Here is a 26,323-nt window from a genome sequence, read left to right as displayed (position 1 = left end):
GAACTTGAAGTTGTTGGCATTTGCTGGCAATGATATATATATATATATATATATATATAGGTGCAGGAGTGGCTGTGTGGTAAATAGCTTGCTTACCAACCACATGGTTCCAGGTTCAGTCTCACTGTGTGGCACTTTGGGCAAGTGTCTTCTACTATAGCCTCAGGCCGACCAAAGTCTTATGAGTGGATTTGGTAGACGGAAACTGAAAGAAGCTCGCTGTGTGTGTATGTATGTATGTATGTATGTGTATATATATATATATATATATATATATATATATATATGTTTGTGTGTCTTTGTTTGTCCCCCCAACATTGCTTGACAACCAATGCTGGTGTGTTTACGCCCGCGTTACTTAGCAGTTCTGCAAAAGAGACCGATAGAATAAGTACTAGGCTTACAAAGAATAAGTCCTGGGGTCGATTTGCTCAACTAAAGGCGGTGCTCCAGTATGGCCACAGTCAAATAACTGAAACAAATAAAAAATAAAATAAAATAAAATATAAAGAAAAATATCTAACTCTTACACTAAAATTCTTCTATTTTGAAAATTAATTTCATGGAATCCCAAAATGGTAAATTTATTTTACCATTATTGCTCTTTTATTCAGTCAAACGTTTTCCTTACAAATGATCGGTTATTTTCTATTAAAAAACAAACAAAAAACCCAAGAATATAATTTTTGTTTTTTTTTCTCAGATGATGATGACAACCTGGGAAAGCCTCAATTGCAACTTGGATTCGCTTGCTTTTTGGTGGATCAGAAGACTGGAGATCACCTTGTGGTGAGTTTTTAAAAAATTTTAAAAGTTTTTTTATGAAGCCATTCTTAAAAATCTAGTTTAGTTCTTTAGCATTTCTGACCACTCTGTCAAATGTTAAGTTTATATATTCACATTTTTGTTTCTTATTAAGCATGCATTATTTTAAAGCTTCATGATCTCAATGATGTCATCATTATCATCATTTCACGTCTGATTTCCATGCTGGCATGGGTTGGAGGGGCTGGCAAACCAGAGAGTTGCACCAGGCTCCAGTTGTCTGTTCTGGCAAGGTTTCTATGGCTGGACGTCCTCCTTAATACCAACTAATTTACAGAGTGTACTGGCTGCTTTTAATGTGGCACCAGCACCCATGGAGTCACCAGGATGATATAGGGGGTAGGTATGACAGACTGAAATTGATCAGTTTAAATATATAATGGCTGGATATAGGTTAATGTGTTTTAATTCTGTGTCCTGTCAATATGTAATTTATGTGAAAATATCTCAGATGTTTATATTTAATTTGCAGCATTAATTTTTGTTGTATCAAATATCTTTTTTATCTCTCTGTTCTCTTCAGTGCTTTTGATATCAACCTGCCTAAATCTACCTCGGCTTCTATCATGCAAAAGCTTCCTGTTTTAACCCTTTTGATACCAGTTCGCCTGAAACCACCCCAGCTTCTATGTTACAAATTCTTTGCTTTAAAGAGATCTAAATTAAAATCCTTCCATATAAATTCCATGTTAATTTATATTCTAAACACCAGCTAAATGACAATGGATATATTTTAATAAATTCAATATTTCACAATTGAAACCAAAGCAAATATCATAACAAAAGTGATAAAGCGTTCATTTTCAAATAAAAAGTCCATCATCATAACTTTATGCTCCAAACACCTGATTAATAATGAAATTTGGTTATTTCTGTAAATATTGATTCCTGTTTGAAGCAAATTGAAATTTGGACAGTGTGTGATTGATTAGAAATCTAGGGAGAAAAGACTTAGAAAATAAGCAATGTTAAATCTCTAAACGAGGTATTAACAGTAACTGCACGATAAAGTGAAGTATATTTGCCACTTAAATGTGGCTGACCCCTAGGGGTGGATGTTACTGTTGCTTTTAGCCCCAGGAGGACATCTCCTCCAGCTGGCTTATCGACACACTTCTGTGTCCTGTCTATTTTTGCCACGATGAGAGGGATAACTTCCCTTGGCAAAAATAGACAGGACACAGAAGTGTGTCGATAAGCCAGCTGGAGGAGATGTCCTCCTGGGGCTAAAAGCAACAGTAACATCCACCCCTAGGGCTCAGCCACATTTAAGTGGCAAATATACTTCACTTAGAAAATAATTTTTATGAAATGTTGTAAATTGTTCAGACTGTCATGGCAAGAGTTTATAATTGTTGTCTTTCTATTACAATCACCCATGCCATTATTACTGCTGCTTCTCATTCTGTAATAAAGTTGGTCAGCCATCAGAGTTGTTGGGTTATGAGGTCCTTTTAGCCATGTCCTCAATGCGATTACTGGTGTCCTGAAGAAAGAAGCAACCAGTCCAGTTATCTGTAAACTGACTAATGTCAGGGAGGGCATCCAGCCACTGAAACCAGATCAAAACTTAAATTTGAGATGAGGTCCCCTGGTTTATCTTAGTGTCCTTGCCTCTTTGGATTTCATTGTTTCTGTTGTTAGCTTACATTGTCTGTCGTCCATATTTTATAAACAAATATCAATTTTCAAGCAAGCAGACAATCAATAATTGCACTAATGTGCATGCGATAAGCGATAGGTGATACAAAACAACTTAGTTCAATTAAAAAAAATAAATTACGCTTTTCACTATTCACTCATCACCACCACCACCACCATCATCCTCTCTCTCTCTTTCTCTCTCCCTTCTCTCTTCCCCTCTCCCCTAGTCTCTCTCTGTGCATTTCTTTAACCTTGCCATCAGAACACCACCCCTCTGCTAAAATCACATTTCTAATTCTCCTCTATATCACTACCTTTAACTAACTTTTTTTAACCATGTAATAAATACTACGTTCCCCCTACCTCATGTCATGGATGCTTCTCCTTCCCACTTTTTCTCTCTCCCTCTTTCTCTCTCACTCTTTGCCTTACCCTTTTTTCTCCTTTTTCTTTTTCCCTCCTTGAATGTATATGAAAACAAGGAAGAAAAAGAAAAAACAGAGAAATGGTACACAATTACAAATACAAACAACATTCTTCCCGAGTGTCAAACTAATACACCTGCTTGTTGTTCCCACACCTGTCTTCGTCTTTTGTTTTCAGTAAATTTGAACTAATATATGAAGGAAGTGTAATTTGGTTCGAAATAATCAATTTTTAAGCTGTCAATTAGCATTCATGATCGGAAGCATTCCGGCTATGACTATCCTGTCTTTGTCCTTGGCACAGTCCATATAGGACACACAGTGTGCCCTTCTTGTTTCACACATAATTTCAGAGATATTTTGCTACTTTATAGTTTGACCTAAAAATGTTGCAAAATCTGTCCCATTCATGTCTTTGTTGTCAGCTTTGACAACTTGCTGCTGCTGCTGCTCTTTTTACAAGTTGCTGTCATTTGGTTTATTTTACAACAAGGCTTCCCTTGCTCTTCAGAATTTGGAGATAACAGCATTAAATTCCTCTTATTTCTACAAATTGTGTTTATGAGGTTACTTTTTTTTTTAATATATTGTTTATGGTTGTGAGGTTAAGTTTCCTTCCCAACAGGTGCAGGCATGGCTGTGTGGTAAGAAGCTTGCTTCCCAACCACATGGTTCTGGGTTCAGTCCCACTGCATGACACCTTGGACAACTGTCTTCTACTATAGCCTTGGGCCAACCAAAGCCTTGTGAGTGGATTTGGTAGACAGAAACTGAAGGAAGACTGTCGTGTGTGTATGTATATATATATATATATATATATATATATATATATATATATATATAAATTAACAGAATGAGATAAAAGTCTGTAAATAGTTTTCAGAATATTTATAAAGAGAAAGTCTTACAGCTGTTTTCAGGATATTTTATATTTCCCTTCATCAGAGACGGTGTGAGAAAATGTTTAAGTAATAGTTATTATAGAGAAGATATGAAATATAGAGTGAAGTGGAGGAATGAAAACAGACGTGAAATACGTAAGGTAATTGTATCTGAAGTTCTATTATTTAAGCAGAATGGTGTATATATTATAAGTTTCCTGTACCTTGTAAAAAGCACCATTCAAGCATGGTCGATGCCAGAACTGCCTGACTGGCCCTCATGCCGGTGGCACTTAAAAAGCAGTCACTACACTCTTGGAGTGGTTGGTGTTAGGAAAGGCATCCAGCTGTAGAAACTTTGCCAGATCGGATTGGAGCCTGGTGCAGACTTCTGGCTTGCCAGTCTTCCTGCTTTCTGGAATTTCCCTGTCTATAGGTGCAGGTGTGGCTGTGTGGTAAGAAGATTACTTCCCAACCACATGGTTCCAGGTTCAGTCCCACTGCATAGCACATTCATCAAGTGTTTTGGGCCAACCAAATCCTTGTGAGTAGATTTCGCAGATGGAAACTGATAGAAGCCTCTTGTGTGTGTGTATGTTCCACCACTGCTTGACAACTGGTGTTGGTGTGTTTATATCCCAATAACCAGGGCTGTAGAGTCGGAGTTGGAGTTGTGGAGTCAAGTTGGAGTCGGAAACAATTAAGGGGTAGCTGGAGTCGGAGTCGGTAAAATGATACTGACTCCGACTCACAATATCTTTATTCTTTAATATAAACCAGTTATAACATCTAGGCTGACTCAAAGTACAAACTTATGCATATGCTTTATGAGATATGTAGACCACAATCACTTAATTACATAGAGGAGTCAGAGGTGCCAATAGTACAGGGGTCAGTCGGAGTCAAAGTTTTTTGTTTCGATGCCACAGCCCTGTCAGTAACCTAGTGGTTCGGTAAAAGAGACTGATAGAATAAGTACCAGGCTTAAAAAAGTACTGGGATCAGTTCATTTGACTAAAATTCTTCAAGGCAGTGCCCCAGCATGGCCACAGTCTAGTGACAAACAACTAAAAAATAAAAGATGTTTTTCCTGCACCCATCGACTTTGTCATAGATTAACTTTTTCACTCTTAGCAATCTTTGAAACAACTGCAATCATAGTTTTTCACATGTCTTCCATTAAAGGAAAAAAAAAAAAAAAAAAAAAACCCTTTTATTTTCAGTTTTGTATTTTATTGAAAAAATACTGATTTTAAAAGAAGTATATCATCATCATTTGAAGTTCACTTCTCTGTGCTTGCATGATTTAGGTGGAATTCATTGTGCAGCTTTTCTACAGTTGGATGCCTTTCCTGTTTCTAACCTTCATTTGTTTCTGAGTGAGGTATAATATTCCTGCATGGTAGGACATGTTTTCATGGAAGATTGGAAGTAAAGGACACTACTTGTCTGCTGCTGGTTTACAACCATCATATGATGTCGAGACAAGGAGACACAAGCGCACACCCAGACATACATATGTAATAGGCTTCTTTCAGTTTCCACCTACCAAATCTGCTCAAAGCTTTGGTGGTCCTGGGTAATAGAAGACACTTGTCCAAGGTGCCACACAGTGGGACTGAACCTGAAACCATATGGTCGGGAAGCAAATTTCTTAATCAGTCAACCACAATTGTTCTTTATATATATATATATATATATATATATATATATATCATCATCATCATCATCATCATCATCGTTTAACGTCCGCTTTCCATGCCAGCATGGGTTGGACGATTTAACTGAGGAGTGGTGAAACCGGATGGCAACACCAGGCTCCAATCTAATTTGGCAGAGTTTCTACAGCTGGATGCCCTTCCTAACGCCAACCACTCACAGAGTGTAGTGGGTGCTTTTACGTGTCACCCACACGAAAACAGCCACGCTCGAAATGGTGTCTTTTATGTGCCACCCGCACAAGAGCCAGTCCGGGGGCACTGGCAACGATCTCGCTCGAAAACCCTACAAGGCCAGTCAGGTGGTACTGGCAACGGTCACGCTAAGGATGGTACATCTTATGTGCCACCCGCACAAGAGCCAGTCCAGGGGCCCTGGCAACGATCTCACTTGGCTTGCCGGGTCTTCTCACGCACAGCACATTTCCAAAGGTCTCGGTCAGTAGTCATCGCCTCGGTGAGGCCCAATGTACGAAGGTCTTGCCTCACCACCTCAGCCCAGGTCTTCCTGGGCCTACCTCTTCCACGGGTTCCCTCAACTGTTAGGGTGTGGCACTTTTTCACGCAGCTATCCTCATTCATTCTCACCACATGTCCATACCAGCGCAATCGTCTCTCTTGCACACCACTACTGATGCTTCTTATGTTCAGCTTTTCTCTCAAGATACTTACACTCTGACGGGTATGCACATTTACATTACACATCCAGCGGAGCATACTGGCTTCATTCCTTGCGAGCTTACACATGTCCTCAGCAGTCACAGCCCATGTTATATATATATATATATATATATATATATATATATACACACACACACACATTTATATAGGTTGAGTAAACTGTAAATGAAGAATTAGTAATTTACTGGTGTCATTAACAAAGACTTATTTATTCATTGATAATTTCTTTGTAGTTTCCTGCTAACCCATCCCTATTCTCCTCCCTCGACCCTAAATTGTCCTAGATACTCCCATGGGGTATAGCCTTATCCTAAAAGAATGTTTCTAACCCCAGCCCAGCTTGTACTGATGTTTTTGTACCTAATCCGCAAATAATTCACTTTGAGAAATCATTGTTTATGTAAATTATAGATACAACAATTCCATCATTGGTCCATGACAGGATATGAACGTTACAACAGCACAACTACAAAAACATTGGTCACCACAATTGTTTTCAGTTTGTTCTCCCTGACCTTCTAAAATAATTTCCAGGCCTAGAAATCTCATCTGGTCAATCCCACTTGCGCATTATTATTATCATCATAACTTCACACGTTAACATAACTTTTTATTTTAATACATACTCTTGCTGTGACTCATCTTACATAGACATTCAAAGGTTAGAATTCATTTATTTCTTACTCTGCCCTTTATCTTCTCAACAATGGAAATCTTTACAAAGACATATTTGTGTTACATGTAAAAATATGAGAAAATGTATCCATAGAAATATCAACTACGGTTATTATTATTATTATTTTTATTAGCAGCAGCAGTAGTAGTAGTAGTAGTAGTAGTAGTAGTAGTAGTAGTAGTAAACTTTCAAATAGTCTTTGATGACACAGTTCAGCTACTTTTTCAAGTATTATTTGAAAAAGGCAATGCTTCTTAAAGAATCTAAAGACCTCCTCCCGCTGTATAATTTCACCAGACAATCTGAAGAGCCCTTCCGTTGATGGTATTAACAGTCAGACCTTTATGATTGGCATAAACCATAGCACTAATAATAATGGTTGCAGAATGATGTCTGTCTTTTATTTCTTTTTTCTTTTGAGGAACAATTTTGAAATCTTGTTTCCTCTGCATCTGATGTTATAACGAGTATTGAGTAATCTAAGGACACAACGAACAAGAAAGGCATAAGAGTGTCACCTTATGCTACTCAGTACTTTTTGGTTATCTCACCTCCATTAAAAAATTGGGTTATCTCCCCACATTTTATGAGAAATATCAGTACTTTTGGTTACCTCCCTCAACTAAAGCAGTTGTTTAACCTTCTATAAAAAAAAGAAACAAAAAAAAAAAGTGAAACGATGAAACCTCGTATTGAATTTAATGATATTTTTATAATAAATCATACAAAACTGAAAAAATTAGCAAACATGAAAACTGTAAAACTTAAGCATTTTATTGAATCTGATAATATTTTTATAACAAACCATATCCTGCCTATTGAGGAGGTCAAATGTCAACAATGTGTTGAAATATTGAATCAAAAGGATCTTTTAATTCAATCTCTTCTCCCCACTAAACTCAATTTTCTAGTGGGGAGATAACCCAATTTTTTAATGGCAATTTCTTAATGGCAATTTTTTAATGGGGGTGGGGGGTGAGATAACCAAAAAGTACCGGCTACTCTTGCCAGGATGTCTAAGTAATCTGTTTCCCAATCCAGTGATTAAAAAGATGATTATGCAATTGTTCAGATTTTATTACAAAACGTTGATATGTAAACAGTTTGTAAAATTGAGATCAATACTTTGTATGGTATAATGTTATGACTGTGCTGCTTTGGGGACACTATTTATGAATGGGTTAAATTTCAGAAACAAAAAAACATTGTAAAACCATACTACTTTCTGCCTTGCTATATCAGCTGGAGCTTTTGGTACACACGCACATGCACACGCGCACACGCACACACACACACACACACACACACACACACACACACACACACACACACACTGCTCCAACTGTTCAGTCTCCTCTCGCAACCTTATGAACTTATCCATCCACCCTTCACATTCCTTTCTCTACAGTCTTCCTTGTATCTTGAGTGTACACTTTGACACCTTGTCACCACCACCACCTTTTCCCCAGCTACTCCTGTCCACCCTTATATAATGTAGAAGGGCAGTAACCATATATCTCCTATGACCTATCAACCCAAATGAAATCATAGTCAGAGCCAATGCTGGTGTCACACAACTGGCATCTGTGCCAGTGGCACATAAAAAGCACCTTTCAAGCGTTGGACCTTATGGAGGCACCTGGCACCCAGGCCAGTGGTACGTAAAAGCATCCATTTCGCTCTTGGAGCGATTGGCATTAGGAAGGGCATCCAGCCATCGAAACCATGCCAAATTAGACTGGAGCCTGGTGCAGCCCCTCAGCTTGCCAGCCCTGATCAAACCATTCAACCCCTACCAGCCTGGACAACAGGCATTAAATGATGATGATGATGTGCTTGTCCCTCTATTATACTTTGGCCACTCAGCACCTGGCATAAAGTCATTCTCCTCTCTCCTACAACTCCAATCTGTGAATGTAATATGTCTTGGTTACAGTGCTGCATTGAAGAGATGGACTGAATAGGAAGTTAACAGCAAAAATCATTCTTTTATTAAAGGTTCTGCCAAACAATTATTGAATATTCAAAACATTTTACACTTTGGAAGAAGGCCATTGGTTCTGGTGTGTTTTTGCTTCACACATGAAGGAATTTTCAAAGAATTGATGAAAAAGTTTAGTTGTTATCCAATCTTTTTTTTATTTTCACAGTAAATGGCAGAAGAATTCTTACCCATTCAAGAACTCTTGAGTTAAAACTCTTACCAGATGGCATCAGTTTGTTTTAAAGAGTCATAGCCAAGAATTGTTAACTGTTATTAGAATCTTTACTTCTTGATCGAATTGTCATACAACACCAAAATAAGCCAGATTTCTTATTATTTTATCCTGGTTCTGGAGTTAAGATTGTCACAAATTATACAAATTTTCCCACAAACTTTGTTGCAGTTTCAATGTCTGCTCTAAGATATTTACCATGTATTATTTACCAAAATACCATGTTTTCTTATGTACAAATAACCTTGCTATTAGTCACACTGTTTTAAAGTTTAGTTCTCTATGGAGAACTCTGTCTTGCTCTTGGAAATGGTCAAACCTTTGATGTCTTAAGCCACCCTACAAGTGTTTTGTCTAATTCAGTACTCTTGGCACCTTTCAATGTTTTCCAAGTTATCAAACTTTTTTGATTTTCATTTTCAGGAAAATCTGAAAATCTTTCTTGAAGCTGGTCACAGTTGATGATCCAGTGCCACAGTTTAGACAAAGACTTACCTAATATTTTTCTCTAATTCCTTCAACAATTCCATATTTTCAAGTATAGATAATGATTTATGCTTATTAGCACTAGAACCATTATTTGTACCATCTTAATCTCTTGTATGACATCTTGAAGGGTTAAATATCAGAAATGGGCAGGATTGCACCACCACATTTTACTGTTGTCAACTAAATTTAGTATTACCAACAGAAGGGCTCCCTTGATGGCAGATCAACAAAGCACTGGCTACAAATTCAAAATGTGCCAGACCATGGAGTACCAAATAGCAGAGGTTTGGTCTTTATCTGCCTTTTGTCATAAATTATTAGTTGAAACATGGCTGAGATTATTGAAAGAGCAATGGCTTTCATGATATATGAAACCTACTCCACCTCAATGTTATTGTCTGTCTTATTGTTTTATACTCTTCTACCTCACAGTGTTGAATGGCAAAACTATTTTAGATGTCTTTTTTCTATGAGAATTGTTAGCCTAATTATGTCTGGGCAATTATTAATAATTGCTGTATAAAGTAAGGCATTTTTAATGATACTGAGAATTCTTAATGAAGTGAATAAGAATAGAGAGATAATTAACCTAGTTTTTTTTTCTTATTTGAAAAGATTCATTAGTTTGTAAGGTCTAGTTGCATAATAATAATGATAATAATTCTGTTCATTGAGATTAAATTAATAATATAGCATGTAAAAAAAAAAATGATTAATTTTGCATTGTTTCCTTACCTTTGCTTTTCCTGCCATATCTTAGCTCTCTCTCTCTCTCCCCCCTCTTGTTCTTCTCATTCTTTTGCTACCTTTACCCACCCACACTTCCTGATCTTCTGCCCCTACTCTCTCTCTCTCTCTCTCCCTCTCTCTCTCTCTCTCTCTCTCTCTCTCCCTCCCTCCCCCTCTCTCTCTCTCTCTCTCTCTCTCTCTCTCTCTCTCTCTCTCTCTCTCTCTCTCCTATTCACCATTTTTGTACCTTGAAATATGCTCTGACACTTCCTCTCCACCACTTTTATCCCTTGTTCTAGCTCCCTCTCAATTACTCCTACCCACCCTTAAATAAGGTAGGGCAGCCATGTATTTCTTCTATAGTAGCAAAACCATTTCTTATCCCTCTATGATGCTTTAACTTCTTAACACATAACACAATGCCATCTTCTTCCCTGAAGGAGGCTATTTTGTCTTGCAAATTATATTGTGACCTCACTAATGTTGGTGTCACAAGAAAAGTACTCAGTCCACTTTGTAAAATGGTTAGAGTTAGAAAGAGCATCCAGGTGTGAAAACTATGTCAGAAATATATCAGATGCACCAAAGGACTGTGTTGGATGCATCAAACTCTGCACAGAGCATGGAAGACGGACATTAAATGATGACGAGTATGTTTCAAAGAGGCGGAAAAAGCTGTGATTCTGAGCTGTTTAGGAGGAGAACCCCCCCCCCCCCACACTCCCCCTCCCCTCTCTCCATTTGTAAGGATTTTGGCAGACACATTTGAGTCTTCCTTCTTCTCATTATCATTCTTTTACATCTTTTTTTGTCTGTATTGAATATTTTATATAAAATTTATAAAATTTATAAGACCAAATTGTTTTCTAGATATATATTGGCATTAATAAAATAATGATAATGATAAAATAATAATAATGATAATTAATGAATTATTACCATTATTAACTGTTAATATTTGATAAGGCAAAGATAACAATGAATTATTTTTATTAGGTTAACAATTTGGCACAAATGTTAAAGAATGAATTTGACAGTTTAAGAGTCTTAAGTTATTCCTGTCAGTATTCTTTTAAATTCCACCCAAGTCAACATTCCCTTCCCCCTGTCCCCCTCCTCGAACCTCATTGAAAATATTCCAAGTAAAATAATCTACTGAGTAGATCACTTATATCTTGTTTATAAAAATTGGCCTTGTACACCTCATCAAAAGGAATCAATAATTTCTAATTAGAGAGTAACATAGCAGACACTTGGATGGGGGTGAAGTATTATTAAATATATTATTGGGTGGGGGTTAAGTGTTATCAATATTTCTGATATTTACTTTGTAGTGTTTCAATATCTTGAATATAAATCTTTTGCTGGTTCAGTGGATATTCCAAACCTTTTTCACATCTTCTTTCTCATTTACAAAGTTATAATGCCATCATAGTTCAAAAAGAAGTCTACATTGGAGCAATTTCTTGTTATTTTACAGTAAAACCTATCTGTTTTTAATAACTGAATGACTGGGAAAGACAAATTCATGTCTTTCTCAAGGACATTAGTGAAACGAACCCTTTTGGTATCAATCCACCTGTGACAGACCCTAGTTCAGTGATACACACTTTTTTTTTTGAAGGGATATCAGTTAAAACCATCCCTGTAATTCAAAGGGGCCAGCCTTGTCACAGTTTGTATCGCACCAAATCTCCTTGAGAACTATGTTAAGGGTAAGCGTGTCTGTGGAGTATTCAGCCACTTGCATGTTAATTTCATGCACAGACTGTTCTGTTGAATGGATCAACTGGAACCCTCATCGTTGTAACCGACAGAGAGGCAGTACTTATGTACAGCACTTGTAAAATTATTTCCTATTACATTATATACAGCACTTATAAACATTGGATATAAAAGTATTTATTTGATTCAAAGGGTAACGTTAAATTATTGATATCAGCCACAAGGGAAAGAATATCAATAAAACATTTTAATTACTTAATCATCATTTATTTCATCCCATGTGCTTCAGCATGGATAAAATTGATTGAAAAATATCAGAAGCCTCTCTTACCTGTAACATTTTAATAAAAACGAAAGAGAAGTCATTTACTTTCAGTTCTGAACTTGAGTCAAAATAACCTTCCCTCAAGACATTCCAATAAATAAGAACATTTATTATTTATTGAGTTTTTAATATTTCAAATGATAATTATTCTTGGCAAATTATTTTTAGGAAACACGGAAGTTGAAATTTTGGTATGTTGATGGAACTGAGTATCTTGACCAAGTTACACGGGCATATGACTTCTTTAAAGAACTCATAAGACCAGAAGACTTTCCAAGAGGTACGTTGTAATTTCGTTATATAATATTGTGCTGTTTGCAGAACAAAACATTCTGTTTGATCATTCTTTTGTTTGCAAGCTGGTTTTTTAAAAAATTTCCATGTTGTCATTTTATTTAGGAACGTTAACTGCTTTACAAAGATTATTTAATTTAATATACCTCCATGAAAATAAGCAGGAACCACTCTGGAGTTGCTACTAAAAAAGAAAAATTGGTGAGGTGGGGAATAAGAAGGAAAAAATTATGCCAGCATTTTAAACTTGAAGTTTCCTGTTTTTTTTCTTTCCTTTAAAACTTGGAGATATTGTGATTAAATACAAAATCCTTCTTGAAATTAAATATTTCAGGTAATAAAACTTTCTATGAAAAATATTCCAATAGTTAGTTTGGTGATGGCAGTAGAATGTAAGGCAACAATTTACTGATGAACCTATAAGAATAGTTGAAATAGCTTTATCCTATTGGCCCCTCTTTTAGTGTCCACTCTGAGATTCTATAAATGTGATGCATTTATGTGTCTGTCTTACATATCTAGTGAGCTTATGAACTTTACAAACACAATACTACTCCCATCTCAGTTGGGGGATCTTATCTTGCAAGGTAGTTGATAACCTCACTGGTGCTGGTGCCACATAAAAGACATTCAGTCCACTCTGAGTGGTGGCTGGTGTTAGGAAGGGCATCCATCTGCAGAAACCATACCAAATCAGACTGGAATCTGGTGCAGCTCTCCAGTGCATCAGCTCCAGTCTAACCCATAGCAGTCTAACCTTGTAGAGGCTTCATCATTTCTCCCTTTCAGTTGTTTGTTTATTTGAAACCTGAGATTGTTTACCAGCCAATATGGCTGAAGGGCATTACTTGAGGGGATCTTTCTGCAGACTGGGGTCCCACATTTATGATGAAGCGAGGTGGAAAAGATACATCAGCTGAGATTAATCCAGGCATTTGTAGACAAAATCTCCCCCTGAAGGTGTTTAAATCTCAAAATGACATACAGGGGAAATAATTCCAACAAGATCAGTTGATTGAAGTTATAAACAATGGAAAGTGGAATGGATTTCGTCCTAAAAAACAGCAACAAACATGTTCTGCTGTTGTTGGATGCCTGTCCTTTTACTGTTGTCAACCAAGTGAAGAAGTCTTTATGGTGAGTTGGTTGAACTCTGTGAAAACAATGAATGGGAGGCAATATGTCATCCTGTGGGGGTAGGTGTTAAAGAATTTGTTTCAGTTGATGTTTAGGCATCTTGGATGAGCTATGAAGGAGAGAAAAGATGCTGCCAGAAAATTAGAGGAAGTTGCTGAAAAAGCCAGTCATTAAGTCTGGTTTCAGAAAGTGGATAAATGAGCAGAATGTAAGAATGAGCATTGAGGATGATAGAAATATTTGGTCCAGAGTGTTCAGTTTCAGTATGGATATTGGTGGGTGGCTCCGAGTAGCTTTGGTGTTGTAACTGAAAGGAGCTAAAACACCTACAGAGCATCTTCACTGCCTGGTGAGACACCAGCTCCTGCATTCAAAGACAGTAACACCTTCTGCGCACAAGTAAATATATCGGAGCTTTCAGCAGACTAGTGCCACCAGATAGGTACCACTCCAATCTCCATTGTTTCTGTTGTCCGAAACTTTTGATCAACTGATTTTGTTGTAGTTTTATGTTCTTTGCTTATTGTTTTTAAATTTTTAACATTTCTTGAGGGAGTTTTTCTCTCTTAATTGCATGGATAGTCCCAGCCTTTCCAACACTCTATATTACATGTGTTACATGACCTCGTAGTAATTAAATTAGTTTATATATCTACTTTAGCCCCATTTTTGACAGTTGAAGTTAAATAATATATATTTAATAACCTCGTATTACATCGAGGCAGAGGTCAGCTTGTTTCTTTGCTTTTAGTTTGTCCTATCTTCTTGATAAATGAAACATTTTTGAAATATTTGTGAATAACCTAGAAACTCTGTGAACTGGAATGCAGCAAAAATAAACTCTTTCTCTCTCTCATTTGTCTGTCTGTTTGTCTAACCCCCCCACCACCACCACTGGTTGTGGCATCCCTTTGAAGCCTATTAACTACTTCCTGTTCCAGACTTCTGTTTGTCTTTTGACTCTAAATGGTTAATCACTTCTTGACCTTTCCCATTTTTACCAGGTGGGGTTGTGGTGGTGGTGGTGGTGGTGGTGGTTTAATTCATCTGAACCTTAAAATTTCCCCTCTAATCTGCTGATTATGTTTCCTCCTCCTCCTCTTCCTGAAAATGATGACTGACTGACTGACACTATTTACTGTTTCCATTACAAATGTTGCACTGTTTTTTCCATGATATACAATATCCATCATCATCATCATCATCATCATCTTCTGAGCTAGCAGAACCATTAGCATGCCAGGCAAAATGCTTAGTGGTATTTTGTCCATCTTTACATTCTGAGTTCAAATTCCACTGAGGTCAACTTTGCCTTTCTTCCTTTCGGGGTCAATAAAATGAGTACCAGTTGCACACTGAGGTTGATGTAATCAATTTGGCCCCTTCCCCAAAATTTTGGGCCTTGTTCTTATAGTCAGTGGTTAGTGTCAGACTCACAATCATGAGACAGTGAGTTCGAATCCTGGACCAGGCTGTGTGTTGTGTTCTTGAGCAAGACACTTTATTTCACGTTGCTCCAGTTCACTCAGCTGTAGAAATGAGATGTGGCATCACTGGTGCCAAGATGTATCGGCCTTTGCCTTTCCCTTGGATAACATCACTGGTGTGGAGAGGGAGGCTGGTATGCATGGGCGATTGCTGGTCTTCCATAAACAACCTTGTCCCAACTTCTGCCTGGGAGGGTAACTTTCTAGGTGCAGTCCCATGGTCATTCATGATGGTAGGGGGTCTTTATCTTATCATTATTATTATTCAGTAGTCTTATTTTTATAACGTGCTTTCACTTCACTACCGAGCGCAGCTCTGTGTGCCTTGGGTATGTGCTGTGGTTTGCTGTGATGCTCATATGGTTACTGTATTGAAAGTTCTTTACGTAGGATGTGTGCGGTGCCTAGTAGTGCTGTTTTCTGTATGTTATATATATTTGTTAGTCCTGGTGTTTTTGTTATGTATTTGTCTGAATAGTTTTTAATCATACCTAATGCACCCACTTTGATAGGAATTGTTTCTTTTTTTTAGACTCCACATTTGAGTTACCTCTATTTCCAGGTCCTTGTATTTTGAAAGTTTCTCCATTTCTTTTAGAGAAATGTTGTCATCTGCTGGTATTGATACATAAATTAGAAAGCATTTTTTTCTTGTTGATCTCTAACAACTATATTTGGCTTATTATTATTATTATTATTATTATTATTATTATTATTATTATTGTTGTTGTTATTGCAATGAGGGTGGTGGGTTGGCAGAATTGTTATGGCCTCATAAAAATTGTTTTGCTGTATTTGTTCTGATCTTTTACATTCTGAGTTCAAATCTCACTGAGGTCACCTTTACCTTTCATCCTCTAGGGAGTCCATAAAATAAAAGTACCAGTCAAATATTGGAGGTGATGACATTGATTTCCCTTTCCCTCAGAATTTCCGACCTTGTGCCATAAATCAAATGTTGTTGTTGTTGTTAGCAGTGAGCATTCTGTGTGTGTGTTATTCTGTGATGACAAACCACTCAGCTGACTTGAGGTTTGATGTTCGGTTGAGGCCATTTCATTTCACCTGTGTGTAATGAGATCCCTGCTCTCTCTTTCGCTCTAAATATGAAGTTTCAAACTCCTTCCTATTAGGGAATATTTTTCAATCGTTTGTAAAGGTGAGATAACTTGCCACATCTCTAAATGGAAATGCTGTCACTGAATATATTAACATTATCAGTTGTACATGGGCAATGTGTCTTGTTCTGACTCTAAATTTGTTGCTGAAGAAAGCTCTCTTCACAGAGGTGAAATGAAATGGCCTCAACCGAACATCATACCTCAAGTCAGCTGAATGGTTTGTCATCACAAAATAGCTCACACACACACATAATGTTCACTGCTAACAACAACAACAACAACAACAACAACATTTGATTTATGGCATAAGGTCTGGGGAAGACTTTCTACATGGTGCCAAGTGTTAAAGAACACCTGACTCTCACAGACCAAGCAAGACAACTGTGTGAGTTTGAGGTCCACATAGACTATTCCCCTTTTTGGCTTTCAGTAGAGTGGTTAGTTGGTCACTTTACTTAGCACTGTTACTAGTTACTTAGCAGTGTTGCTAGTTATGATACGCAGAGCATATACAAGGGGAGAAAAATCAAGATTAAAACCAGTACAGATGTTCCTACGTATGTTTCTCCATTGTAGTTAATTGGAACTTAGCATTGGATATTCCAAGTGCATTTTGGTGCCTAACCAAAATGGATCATCAAGGGAACAGTTTATTGCATTCTGTTACAGACCCATGACAGAGGGTTGTAGAAAAGGTGTGGGTGAGAGAGAAACCTAACACAGGTTTCCAGAATTTCTGATGTCGAGTGTTGGTTAGAAGAAAGAGGAACAATAGAAAGTGATGTTTTTGTTGTTGTCATTTAACCCTAGGTCAGTCCTAAGCAGGCTGATCTAGGAACAAAACTGCCTTAGCCATGATTTCCTAGCCTTATTTTTCTCTCAACAGTAATTATCAAAGATATTTTAAAAGGTGTCCTGCTTTACTTATGGCTGTAGGTGTTGATTTAAGGGAGGTTTACTTGCTATTTCTAGCAGATTGAGCTTTGTTGACTCATGGACAATGATGTTGACTACAAAGAAAGAAATATATTGGAAAATGGCAAAGATGTGAGAATTAGAATTTAAAAAGATCTAAGGAGATTATTGAATCTCCTCTTATCACATGCAACATGGCTCTATTCAGCTGATAACATTTTTAATCTGTCTGGTAGCAACCCACCTGAAGCAGCCACTGGTTCTAAGGAACTTTATCATTTTTACCCCTTAGCGTTTGGATTATTCTGTCAAATGTAATGCTTATTTATTCAAACTGTTTTGAATTTAATCTTATATTATCTTGTAACTTTGAGAGAGTTTGATGATGTAGGATAGGTGTGAGAAGCTGGATCTGACCACTTTGAATGTAAAACTGGTAGAAAACTTGGGCTGAATATGGTCAGTTTAAGTGCTTAAGGGTTTAAAGTAATCTAAATTAAAAACTTTCCAATGACATTTCATGTTAATATTTTCAATACCAGCTTAATAAGGATCAAGTTATTTTGATAAATTCTTCATTATTTTCAAAGTTAATTTTCTTTTCTACTCTAGGCACAAGGCTCGAAATTTTTGGGGAGGGGGTGGGCAGTTAATTAGATCAACTCCAGTATGCAACTGGTACTTAATTTATCGACCCTGAAAGGATGAAAGGCAAAGTCGACCTCGGTGGAATTTGAACTCAGAACATAAAGACAGACGAAATACCGCTAAGCATTTCGCCTGGTGTGCTAACATTTCTGCCAGCTCACCGCCTTCATTATCTTCAAAGTTAATTAAAATAAAAGCAGCGTGATCTTGACTGAAATATGATAACGATAGTTTTAAAAGCTTTACTATAACACTTTTTCTAATTAAAAGATTAACCATAGAAAGAACTTTCTTTCAAATTCTTTAAAAAAAAAAGAAAAAAAAAAAGGTAAATGATCAAAACAATTGATTTGAAGTTTGATCCAGAATTGCTTTCTCCATCACAAACTAGTAAATGTCAGTATTTTCAATTGTCATTCAAATTATTGACATTTAATATTATCTGTTTATCATTTTGATACATAACTTTTTTTTTTATGGCACTTGGAGTTAGTTTTCTGAAAAGATAAGAGAATGCTTGGAGTACATTTAACCTTTTTGTTACCATATTCATCATGAAATACATTGCCTCTATTTCAGTCCATTTCAAAGTACTAAAGAATTTAGTAAAATAGTTTTGTTATTATTATTCTTGTATTTAGAACAAAAATTAGCACAAAACTGTGGTGGAAGGTTTTTCATTTTGAAATTGAGAATTTGTGTCTAAGAATGAGGGGCAGTTTCAGGTGGATTACTATGGAAGGGGTTACAAAAGAATTCAAGTATGCTGTGCAGGATATTAAGAGCTTAATTTGGTTGCTTGCCAAAGGGAAAATCCACCATAGCATTGGCAACCCATTGCTCAGAAAATACTGGAAATTATCTAATCTAAGAAGGTTAGGCTTTGAGGCCATACAAGATGGTGATGTGTGGAGATGGTTATGTAGATGGATACAGACCCATCATCATCATCATTATTTAACCTCTGCTGACATGGGTTGGATGGTTTGACCAAAGCTAGCAAGCTGGAAGGCTGTACTAGACTCCAGTCTGATTTGGTTTCTATGGCTGGATGCCCTTCCCAATGCCAACCACTTTACAGAGTGTACTGGGGGCTTTTGTGTGGCATTGCACAATCACTTCTTTGTGGCACCAGCATGAGTGCTTTTTACGTGGCACCAGCACTGGACTCTTGCAGACCAATCCTCTCCACCAGGGGGAGCAGCCTTAACACTTCTGCTGTGGAGGACAAATACTTATTGTGTTTTTGTGTCTATGTTTGTCCCCCACCCCTATTTGATGACTGGTGTTTGTGTGTTTATGTCTCCATAACTTAGCAGTTCAGCAAAAGCGACCAATAGAATAAGTACTGGGCTTAAAAAAAAAGAAGTATTGGGGTCAATTCATTCAATTAAAAATTCTTAAAGGCAGTGCCCCAGCATGGCCACTGACTAATAACTGAAATGAGTAAAAGATTAAAAGATGGCTATGGACCCAACTCCACAATGGAACCCCCCCCCCCCCCACCAAACTGTTATTAAATCATTGATGTGTGGAGATGATTTATGGAGGATCATGTTGATGCAGCTCTTCTGGCCATTGAACTGTTCCAACATTCTCTTTCAGATTATGTTGGTTTTATTAAGAAATGCATGAAACAGATGCAGGGACCCACTTATACTCAGATAAGAAGAGTTGAATTGTCTATGCAGCAACTTGATCAAAGTGAAGCACCATTGAGTCCAGGTAATCACAATTATCTAATTAACTCATCTGTAATTATTATATCTAATTCTCTGTCAATATTTATTGTATCCAATTTCAGTTTCTCAGAAATATAAGAAAATGTCTTTAACTGTTGTGATTAATTTCAACAATAAATGATAAAAAAAAAAAGATTTTCTTTTTCTTGTAACAAATGTCTCAAATTGCATATTTTCCCATTTATCTTGCTTTAACTTTTCAATAGTTTCTGGTGTTGCTTCTAAATTTTCAGAGATTTATTATAATTATTAATGAACCAAGTTATAAATATCTGACAATGATATTTTCACGCCTGAAATGTGTTTAATCTTCCTTTGATATTTTAAGAATATTGGACCTCTAATTCTGGGAGATGGTCTTTTTCTCTTCCCCACCTCATGTCTTTCCCTTACTCTTATAATAGTATAAGTCACCAAATTCCATTTATAGAAGATCTATGAATGACAGCTGAAATATCTGACATAGAGTTACAGTGGTGCACCTGAGCACTGTTGTAGATAGTAAGTGTATTATTAGTAGCAGTCAATGTGTAAGCCTTTGGATATTTAAGAACTGACCAGGCCATTCAATGAATGTAATCCGATCTCCATGTCTAGACATTGCTATCCACAAGTTCAGAATACTAAGATATGTGTAATGTGAGACCATGCGTACCATAGACGTTGTACTTTATCACTGGAGCAACAGCACCTGTTAAGTGCATCAGCTGACATGACGTCACATTCCGCTAAACTAGGTTAATCAGTACTTCCTAGAAAGAGCAGCTAAATCTTCTTCAAATGGCAAACGTTTTTCCCATGAAAAGGAAAGGAAACATTTTCTAATGTAGTCCCAGATATGCAATACCCAACAAAAGATTGGATGATCATAGTTAGAATACCTTTTAAATCATAAATTAGCTCCGTGAAAGGTGAGCTGTATTTGAGGTACAAAACTTGAGTGCATGGTTACCTCATTGTGAATAAGGTGTAATGTATTGGCAGCTCATTGCTTTAAATATTGTGAAGATACTAACATTAACAGGTCTTGAGTCCAAGACTCTTATTACTACTCCTATTTATATAAATACTCTCATTATAGTCTAATAATAATGAGATATTGTAAAAATCCTGAGACAACAAATGAAAGGGGAGGGCTGTGTGCCTAGAAAGAAAATTTAGTAAAATAACTTTGTAGTGTTTAAGCTGTTGTTGGGGACATAAATTAACATGCAATTTTTGAGGTAGGTTTTTAGATCACTTTAAAACAAGTTTGTATCATAGAATCAAGGGTGGTGGTCTCAGGTGGGTTGCTATGAAAAGGGTTAACTAAATTCAATGACTTGGATTGTTTCCTCTATGTTTTAAACTTCTTAGAGCTGTTAGTTGCCATAGAGATATTCTATTTTTATTCCTTATAATATCTGAGCCTGGAGTCAAAATTAACAAGAATCTGTGGTAAGTTCAATATAATGAAAAGAAATGTAGTTTGGCTTTAAGCTTTATACAAAACTGACTTTTTGTTTAGTCCCATTTCAGTTCCATTTGAACTGACATTGGATTAAAAGCCTTCCGCTTATGACCATTCAGTCTTATTACACATACTAAATTTAGGACTACATTAAGCTATTTGTTCTGCATGTTTAATTTAAAGGAGATTTGACTGTTATTTTTAAAAAGTCAAACAGTTACTTTGAGACTGCTCTCTTTGGTTCCTAACTTGATTGGTTTGTAGCAGAAAGATTGACATCTGCTTGCTCATAAATAATTGATCAGAAATTGATCATTTGATCGCAGCAAGAGTTATAAAGCCATTGGAATTATTAATCCCGTTGGTTTCAGTTGTTATTTCTTCTTTGAATCAATGGCTTAGAGTTACCTTTTAAAGATAATACCAACTTTTATATAAATAGTGCCAAACATTTCATTCTCTTATGGTAATCTTGAATATTTTTTTCTTGTTTGTGTGTTTTTTTTTTCTCTTTAGGTGCAGAATTAAACTAAATGTTGTCATATAATAAACTCAATATATTTTTTTCAATTAATGGAACTTTAAATGTTTTGTGTAAATAATTGCTATTTATATAATAATTCAGTATATTTGCTGAATTAAAGAAACTTTATAAATGTTCATGTTAATAATTGTTATAATAAGTCAGTATATATTCTTCCAATGATGAAACCTTATAAATGTTTTTGTTAATAATTGCAGCTGTTTTAATGTTTTCACTTTGGTTGCTGTCTATTTTATTTTCATCTTCTGATGAATTGATAGAATAAGTTACAAGTAAAATACTGGACCAACTCAAATGTTTGTACAAAGAAACCTGAACATTTTCAGAAAATGAATGATATTTAAATTATGATTTTTAAAGTTTTTTTTGTTTGTTTGTTTTTGTTTTAAAAGCCAAAATTTCATTTTCAGTGTTTCCAAACTTACCTATAATATTACTTTTCTTACTCTAGAAGTCAAAGTGGAAACCACTGTGATGCGTGGTAGGTATTCTCTGTCTATGACAACCTGCATGACATTTTGGTTTTGATTTACTGCCTCTTCTCAATCACATCATTTTTTCAGATATAAAAAAAAATACAATTCATTTCATTTAGTTGTTTTTTTTTTTAAACAGATTTGACTATCAACACCATCAACAATTCATTCTTCATTGGAACTAACATCAAACCATTTTAGGTTTTAGTTCCATCAATCAGCTCTTTTACTCTAACCTCAATCATCACAAACTAACATGGCTGGCTTAGTCATCAATATTCTTGTTATAGTATTTCTTGTAAATCTCTCAGTAACTATTAATCTGTTTGCTGTTTTAAATACTTTTAATTTTTTGTCAATTGAGTTATTCTTGGCTCTTTTTATAGCTTTATCATTTCATTTTCTTTTTATTCAGAAGTAAACCTATCTCTAAGCTATTTATATGGTGAAATATGTCTGTTCATTTCTATTGATATTTTGGCTAAACCAGTTCAGCAAGTATGAGTTTTGTACATTCTTCTGTATTTTATATAAAAATTTCTAGATATTTTGTTATATAAATGTGTCTTTAAGTATAAATTTATTTATGAGAGAAATGAATATTTTATATTTGTTATTTTCCTTACTGACAACAGTTTCCTCTTTTCGTGCATTCATGTTAAGGAAATATTCCAATTTACAAGATAGCCATGCATTATAATGTAGTTAATTATGTCTGACGTATAAGTTTTAAGATAAATTTTTGCATTCTGTTGTGATAATATTTGGACAATATGATATTTCTGTGAAAATTGGATTCTTGTTCAAATATTTACTAATAACCTTGTCAGTGAGAGTCTAATCTGCTAACTTCTGAGCTAAAAACCAACATTTTTCTTTTAACGTTGCTTTTTCAAAGTTCAGAATGAGGTCAAAAGAGACATTAGAATTATCAAAACTTCTAATACTAGGTTTTATTATAATTTTATCTTCTATTTCTCTCATATAATGGTTCTTAGCAAACTATGCTCTTTTAGTCATCACTATTATTCCATGTTGGGTTTTCCTTATGACTTTCCAGTTTACATTTACAAACTGTTTTGGGATTTCTGTTGTTCACTTGGGATATAATATTTTTTGCCTACAAAGTCTTCGCTTTGGTGTCTTCATTCAAACTTAAATTGGTCGTCCAATTTCAGTGTTCTCAGTAGAAACCTTTCAACTTACACTGAATGTGAGAACCTGATTTTTTTCACAGACTCTTGGTTAGATTAACCTTCAGTCATGTTTGTCTAAATTCACAATCAACCTGATAGCAACAAGATTTTATCTCCAAGGCAATTGTCCTGACTAACTTGATCAAATATTAACTTTGTGAGATTAAAATAATTAAACAAACATACTGATTATATAGTGATCTCTACTCTAATGTTCTATAATAACAATAATCTGAACAGTGCATATATCATCATCATCGTTTAACGTCCGCCTTCCATGCTAGCATGGGTTGGACGATTTGACTGAGGACTGGTGGAACCGGATGGCAACACCAGGCTCCAATCTAATTTGGCAGAGTTTCTACAGCTGCATGCCCTTCCTAACGCCATATATATATATATATATATATATATATATATATATGGACAGATGGTCTACAATATGACATATTGTCATTAGAGTTCTGTAACCTAGTCCAAAGAGGTTCCAATAGCAGCAGCACCAGCATTGTTAGTTTAAGAATACCATTTGCTACAAGATTCTTGAAACTTTGGTTCAGCAAAAACAATATTTTTTGTTTTTCTATCTTTGTTTTTTTTTTTTTGTTTGTTTGTTTTCTTATTGGTGTTTGAAAGCATAATTAGCTGAGCAGGAGCAAATGAAACGATATATATATATATAGATATATATATATATAATCTCTTTCGATCTTAAATCAGCTGTTTATTTTGGCATCTGTTGTCATGGTCTGAGCCAGTTGCATTGTCAGATGGGACAGTCCTCTATCTTGTTGCTGCATCGTGCCTCCACACACACGTGGTCATCTACAAAGGACTTAGAAACGATCTATATTGAACTTTCAAGCATTATGGCAGTTGTTGCTTTTCTTTGTTTCATTAGTTTACCCAAATCATTATTTGGAAGTTTAAGGCTCTGAAAAAAAAATTGCCATTTCCTTTTTTTTTTTTTTTTTTTTTTTTTTTTAACTCTAATTGATTAATTTTGATGGCATATTTCAAATAAACTGATTGGATTCTATCGAGAACTAGAATTAATATCATGTCATCACATCTCATAAATTCACTGTGCACAAAGCCAGCTTGTAGTGTTTTTCTTTCTGTTCTTACTAGCGCTTGATGACATTATTTTCAAAGCTAACCAGGAATAAATTCATCGGAATTTAGCACTTTACAACTTAGGGAACAGCATATGGATATTAGGAAGAACAGATATTAAAGACAAAAATTATCTTAAAAATTTGATTTATGAATTTCATTTCAGCAAGTAGTTTTTTTTTTTTAGTGTGTATCCTCCTCTTTAAGTAATCAAACTTTTTCTCTGTAATGAATGAAGTAACGAACTAACTTATGTAATGAGATATTCTGATGAAAAATTAGACATTGCTAAATGAAGATTATGGAAATCAATCAATAAATATTGAAATGAATTCAAGAGAATTTAAGTGTAATTAGCATTAAATGATGTATAAAATAATTAGGTCCAGCACAAACTCGTTTTACTGAATGACAGCACATTGAGGGTGAAGGTTTTGATTATTTTGGAATTTGTAGCATTCATGCCCTTTTTCCTCCTCAAAAGCATTCCACTTGAAAGAACTTAACATTTGCTGTAAACAACCAAATTAAAATCTAGACACAAGATTATGGTTATCGGGAAGATATTCTTAGCTTTTGCTATTATTTAGCAATCATCGTTAATTCTCATAAATTTATAAAACATATTATAGATCAAATGAAGACCCCCCAGTTCAAAAAGTATTTTGATGAAAACCCATGAGGCTTACATTCTTTTGGCCAGTAGGGTCTTCAAATAGATGAATGCTGTGGAATGAAGTATTTCTTTGTTCTAAGAGATAGAGATACATACTTAGTGATGATGATAAAGTTCCTGTAAATACTGTCATGGAGAAGAATTGAGGTTTTATTGAAATGTGGCCTTTGGATTTCTAATTAGTTATGCTCCAGTTAGGAAATAATAAAATAATTTTGCTGTTGGCAAACTAACTACACAAAGGAAAATAAGAAAATAAAACAACAAAGAAAAAAAAATTCTTTTAATAAGCAGATTCCAGCTTTCAAGAATGAAGCTGACGTTCATGGTTAATACATTGCAAATAATGAGCATTGATAATAGCAACAATATCATCATTATCGTTTAGCGTCCGTTTTCCATGCTGGCATGGGTTGGACGGTTTGACTGAGGTCTGGAAAGCCAGTAGGCTGGCTGCACCAGGCTCCAATCTGATCTGGCAATGTTTCTACAGCTGGATGCCCTTCCTAATGCCAACCATTCAGAGGGTGTAGTGGGTGCTTTTTATGTGCCACTGGCACAGGAGCCAGTCAGACGGGTCTGGCATCGATCACATTTGGATAGTGCTTTTTATGTGTCACCGACATGGGGGCCAGTCAGGGGGTATGGCATTGGCCATGTTCAGTTGGTGCTTTTTACGTGTCACTGGCACAGGAGCCAGTCAGGCAAACCTGGCATCAACCACTTTCAGACGGTGCTTTTTATGTGTCACCAGCACAGGAGCCAGTCGGGCAGCACTGGCATTGACCACATTCGGATAGTGTTTTTTATGTGCCATCAGGGTGCACTGGCCACAGCTATGATATTGGTTTTACTTGACTCAACAGGTCTTCTCAAGCTTATCATATCACACAATGCATCAGGGATACTCTTAACCTGACTGTGATCTCACTTTAGTTGCTGGGTCTTCTCAATCACAGCATGTCTCCAAAGGTCTCAGTCTCCTGTCATTGCCTCTGTGAGGCCCAATGTTTGAAGGCCATGTCTCACCACCTCATCCCATCTCTCTCTCTCTAGGAGGTGTGGCTTATGATCATAAGGTTGTAGGTTCATTTTCTGTAGCAGGCATTATGTTGTATCCTTGATCAAGGCACTTCATTTCACATTACCCCAGTCTGTTTAGCTGTAAATGAGTACCATCCCTTTCT

General features: G+C 35.9%; 1 protein-coding gene across 50 annotated transcripts in view; it reads left to right on the top strand.

Annotated features, from left to right (window-relative positions):
• LOC106873546 (uncharacterized) overlaps positions 1 to 26,323 on the top strand; it is a 174,516-nt gene that overhangs the window by 72,129 nt on the left and 76,064 nt on the right. For all 50 annotated transcript variants that reach the window (XM_089353197.1, XM_089353186.1, XM_089353184.1 and 47 more), the window contains 4 exons: positions 704 to 789; positions 12,503 to 12,614; positions 19,542 to 19,661; positions 22,124 to 22,153. In XM_089353197.1, coding sequence (XP_089209323.1) covers positions 704 to 789; positions 12,503 to 12,614; positions 19,542 to 19,661; positions 22,124 to 22,153 — 348 coding nt within the window. The remainder of the gene's footprint in view (positions 1 to 703; positions 790 to 12,502; positions 12,615 to 19,541; positions 19,662 to 22,123; positions 22,154 to 26,323) is intronic.

Source organism: Octopus bimaculoides, chromosome 6, assembly GCF_046866305.1.
Source record: "Octopus bimaculoides isolate indiv1 chromosome 6, ASM4686630v1, whole genome shotgun sequence".
Classification (NCBI taxonomy): domain Eukaryota; kingdom Metazoa; phylum Mollusca; class Cephalopoda; order Octopoda; family Octopodidae; genus Octopus; species Octopus bimaculoides.
This window is presented reverse-complemented; position numbering and strand designations above follow the sequence as displayed.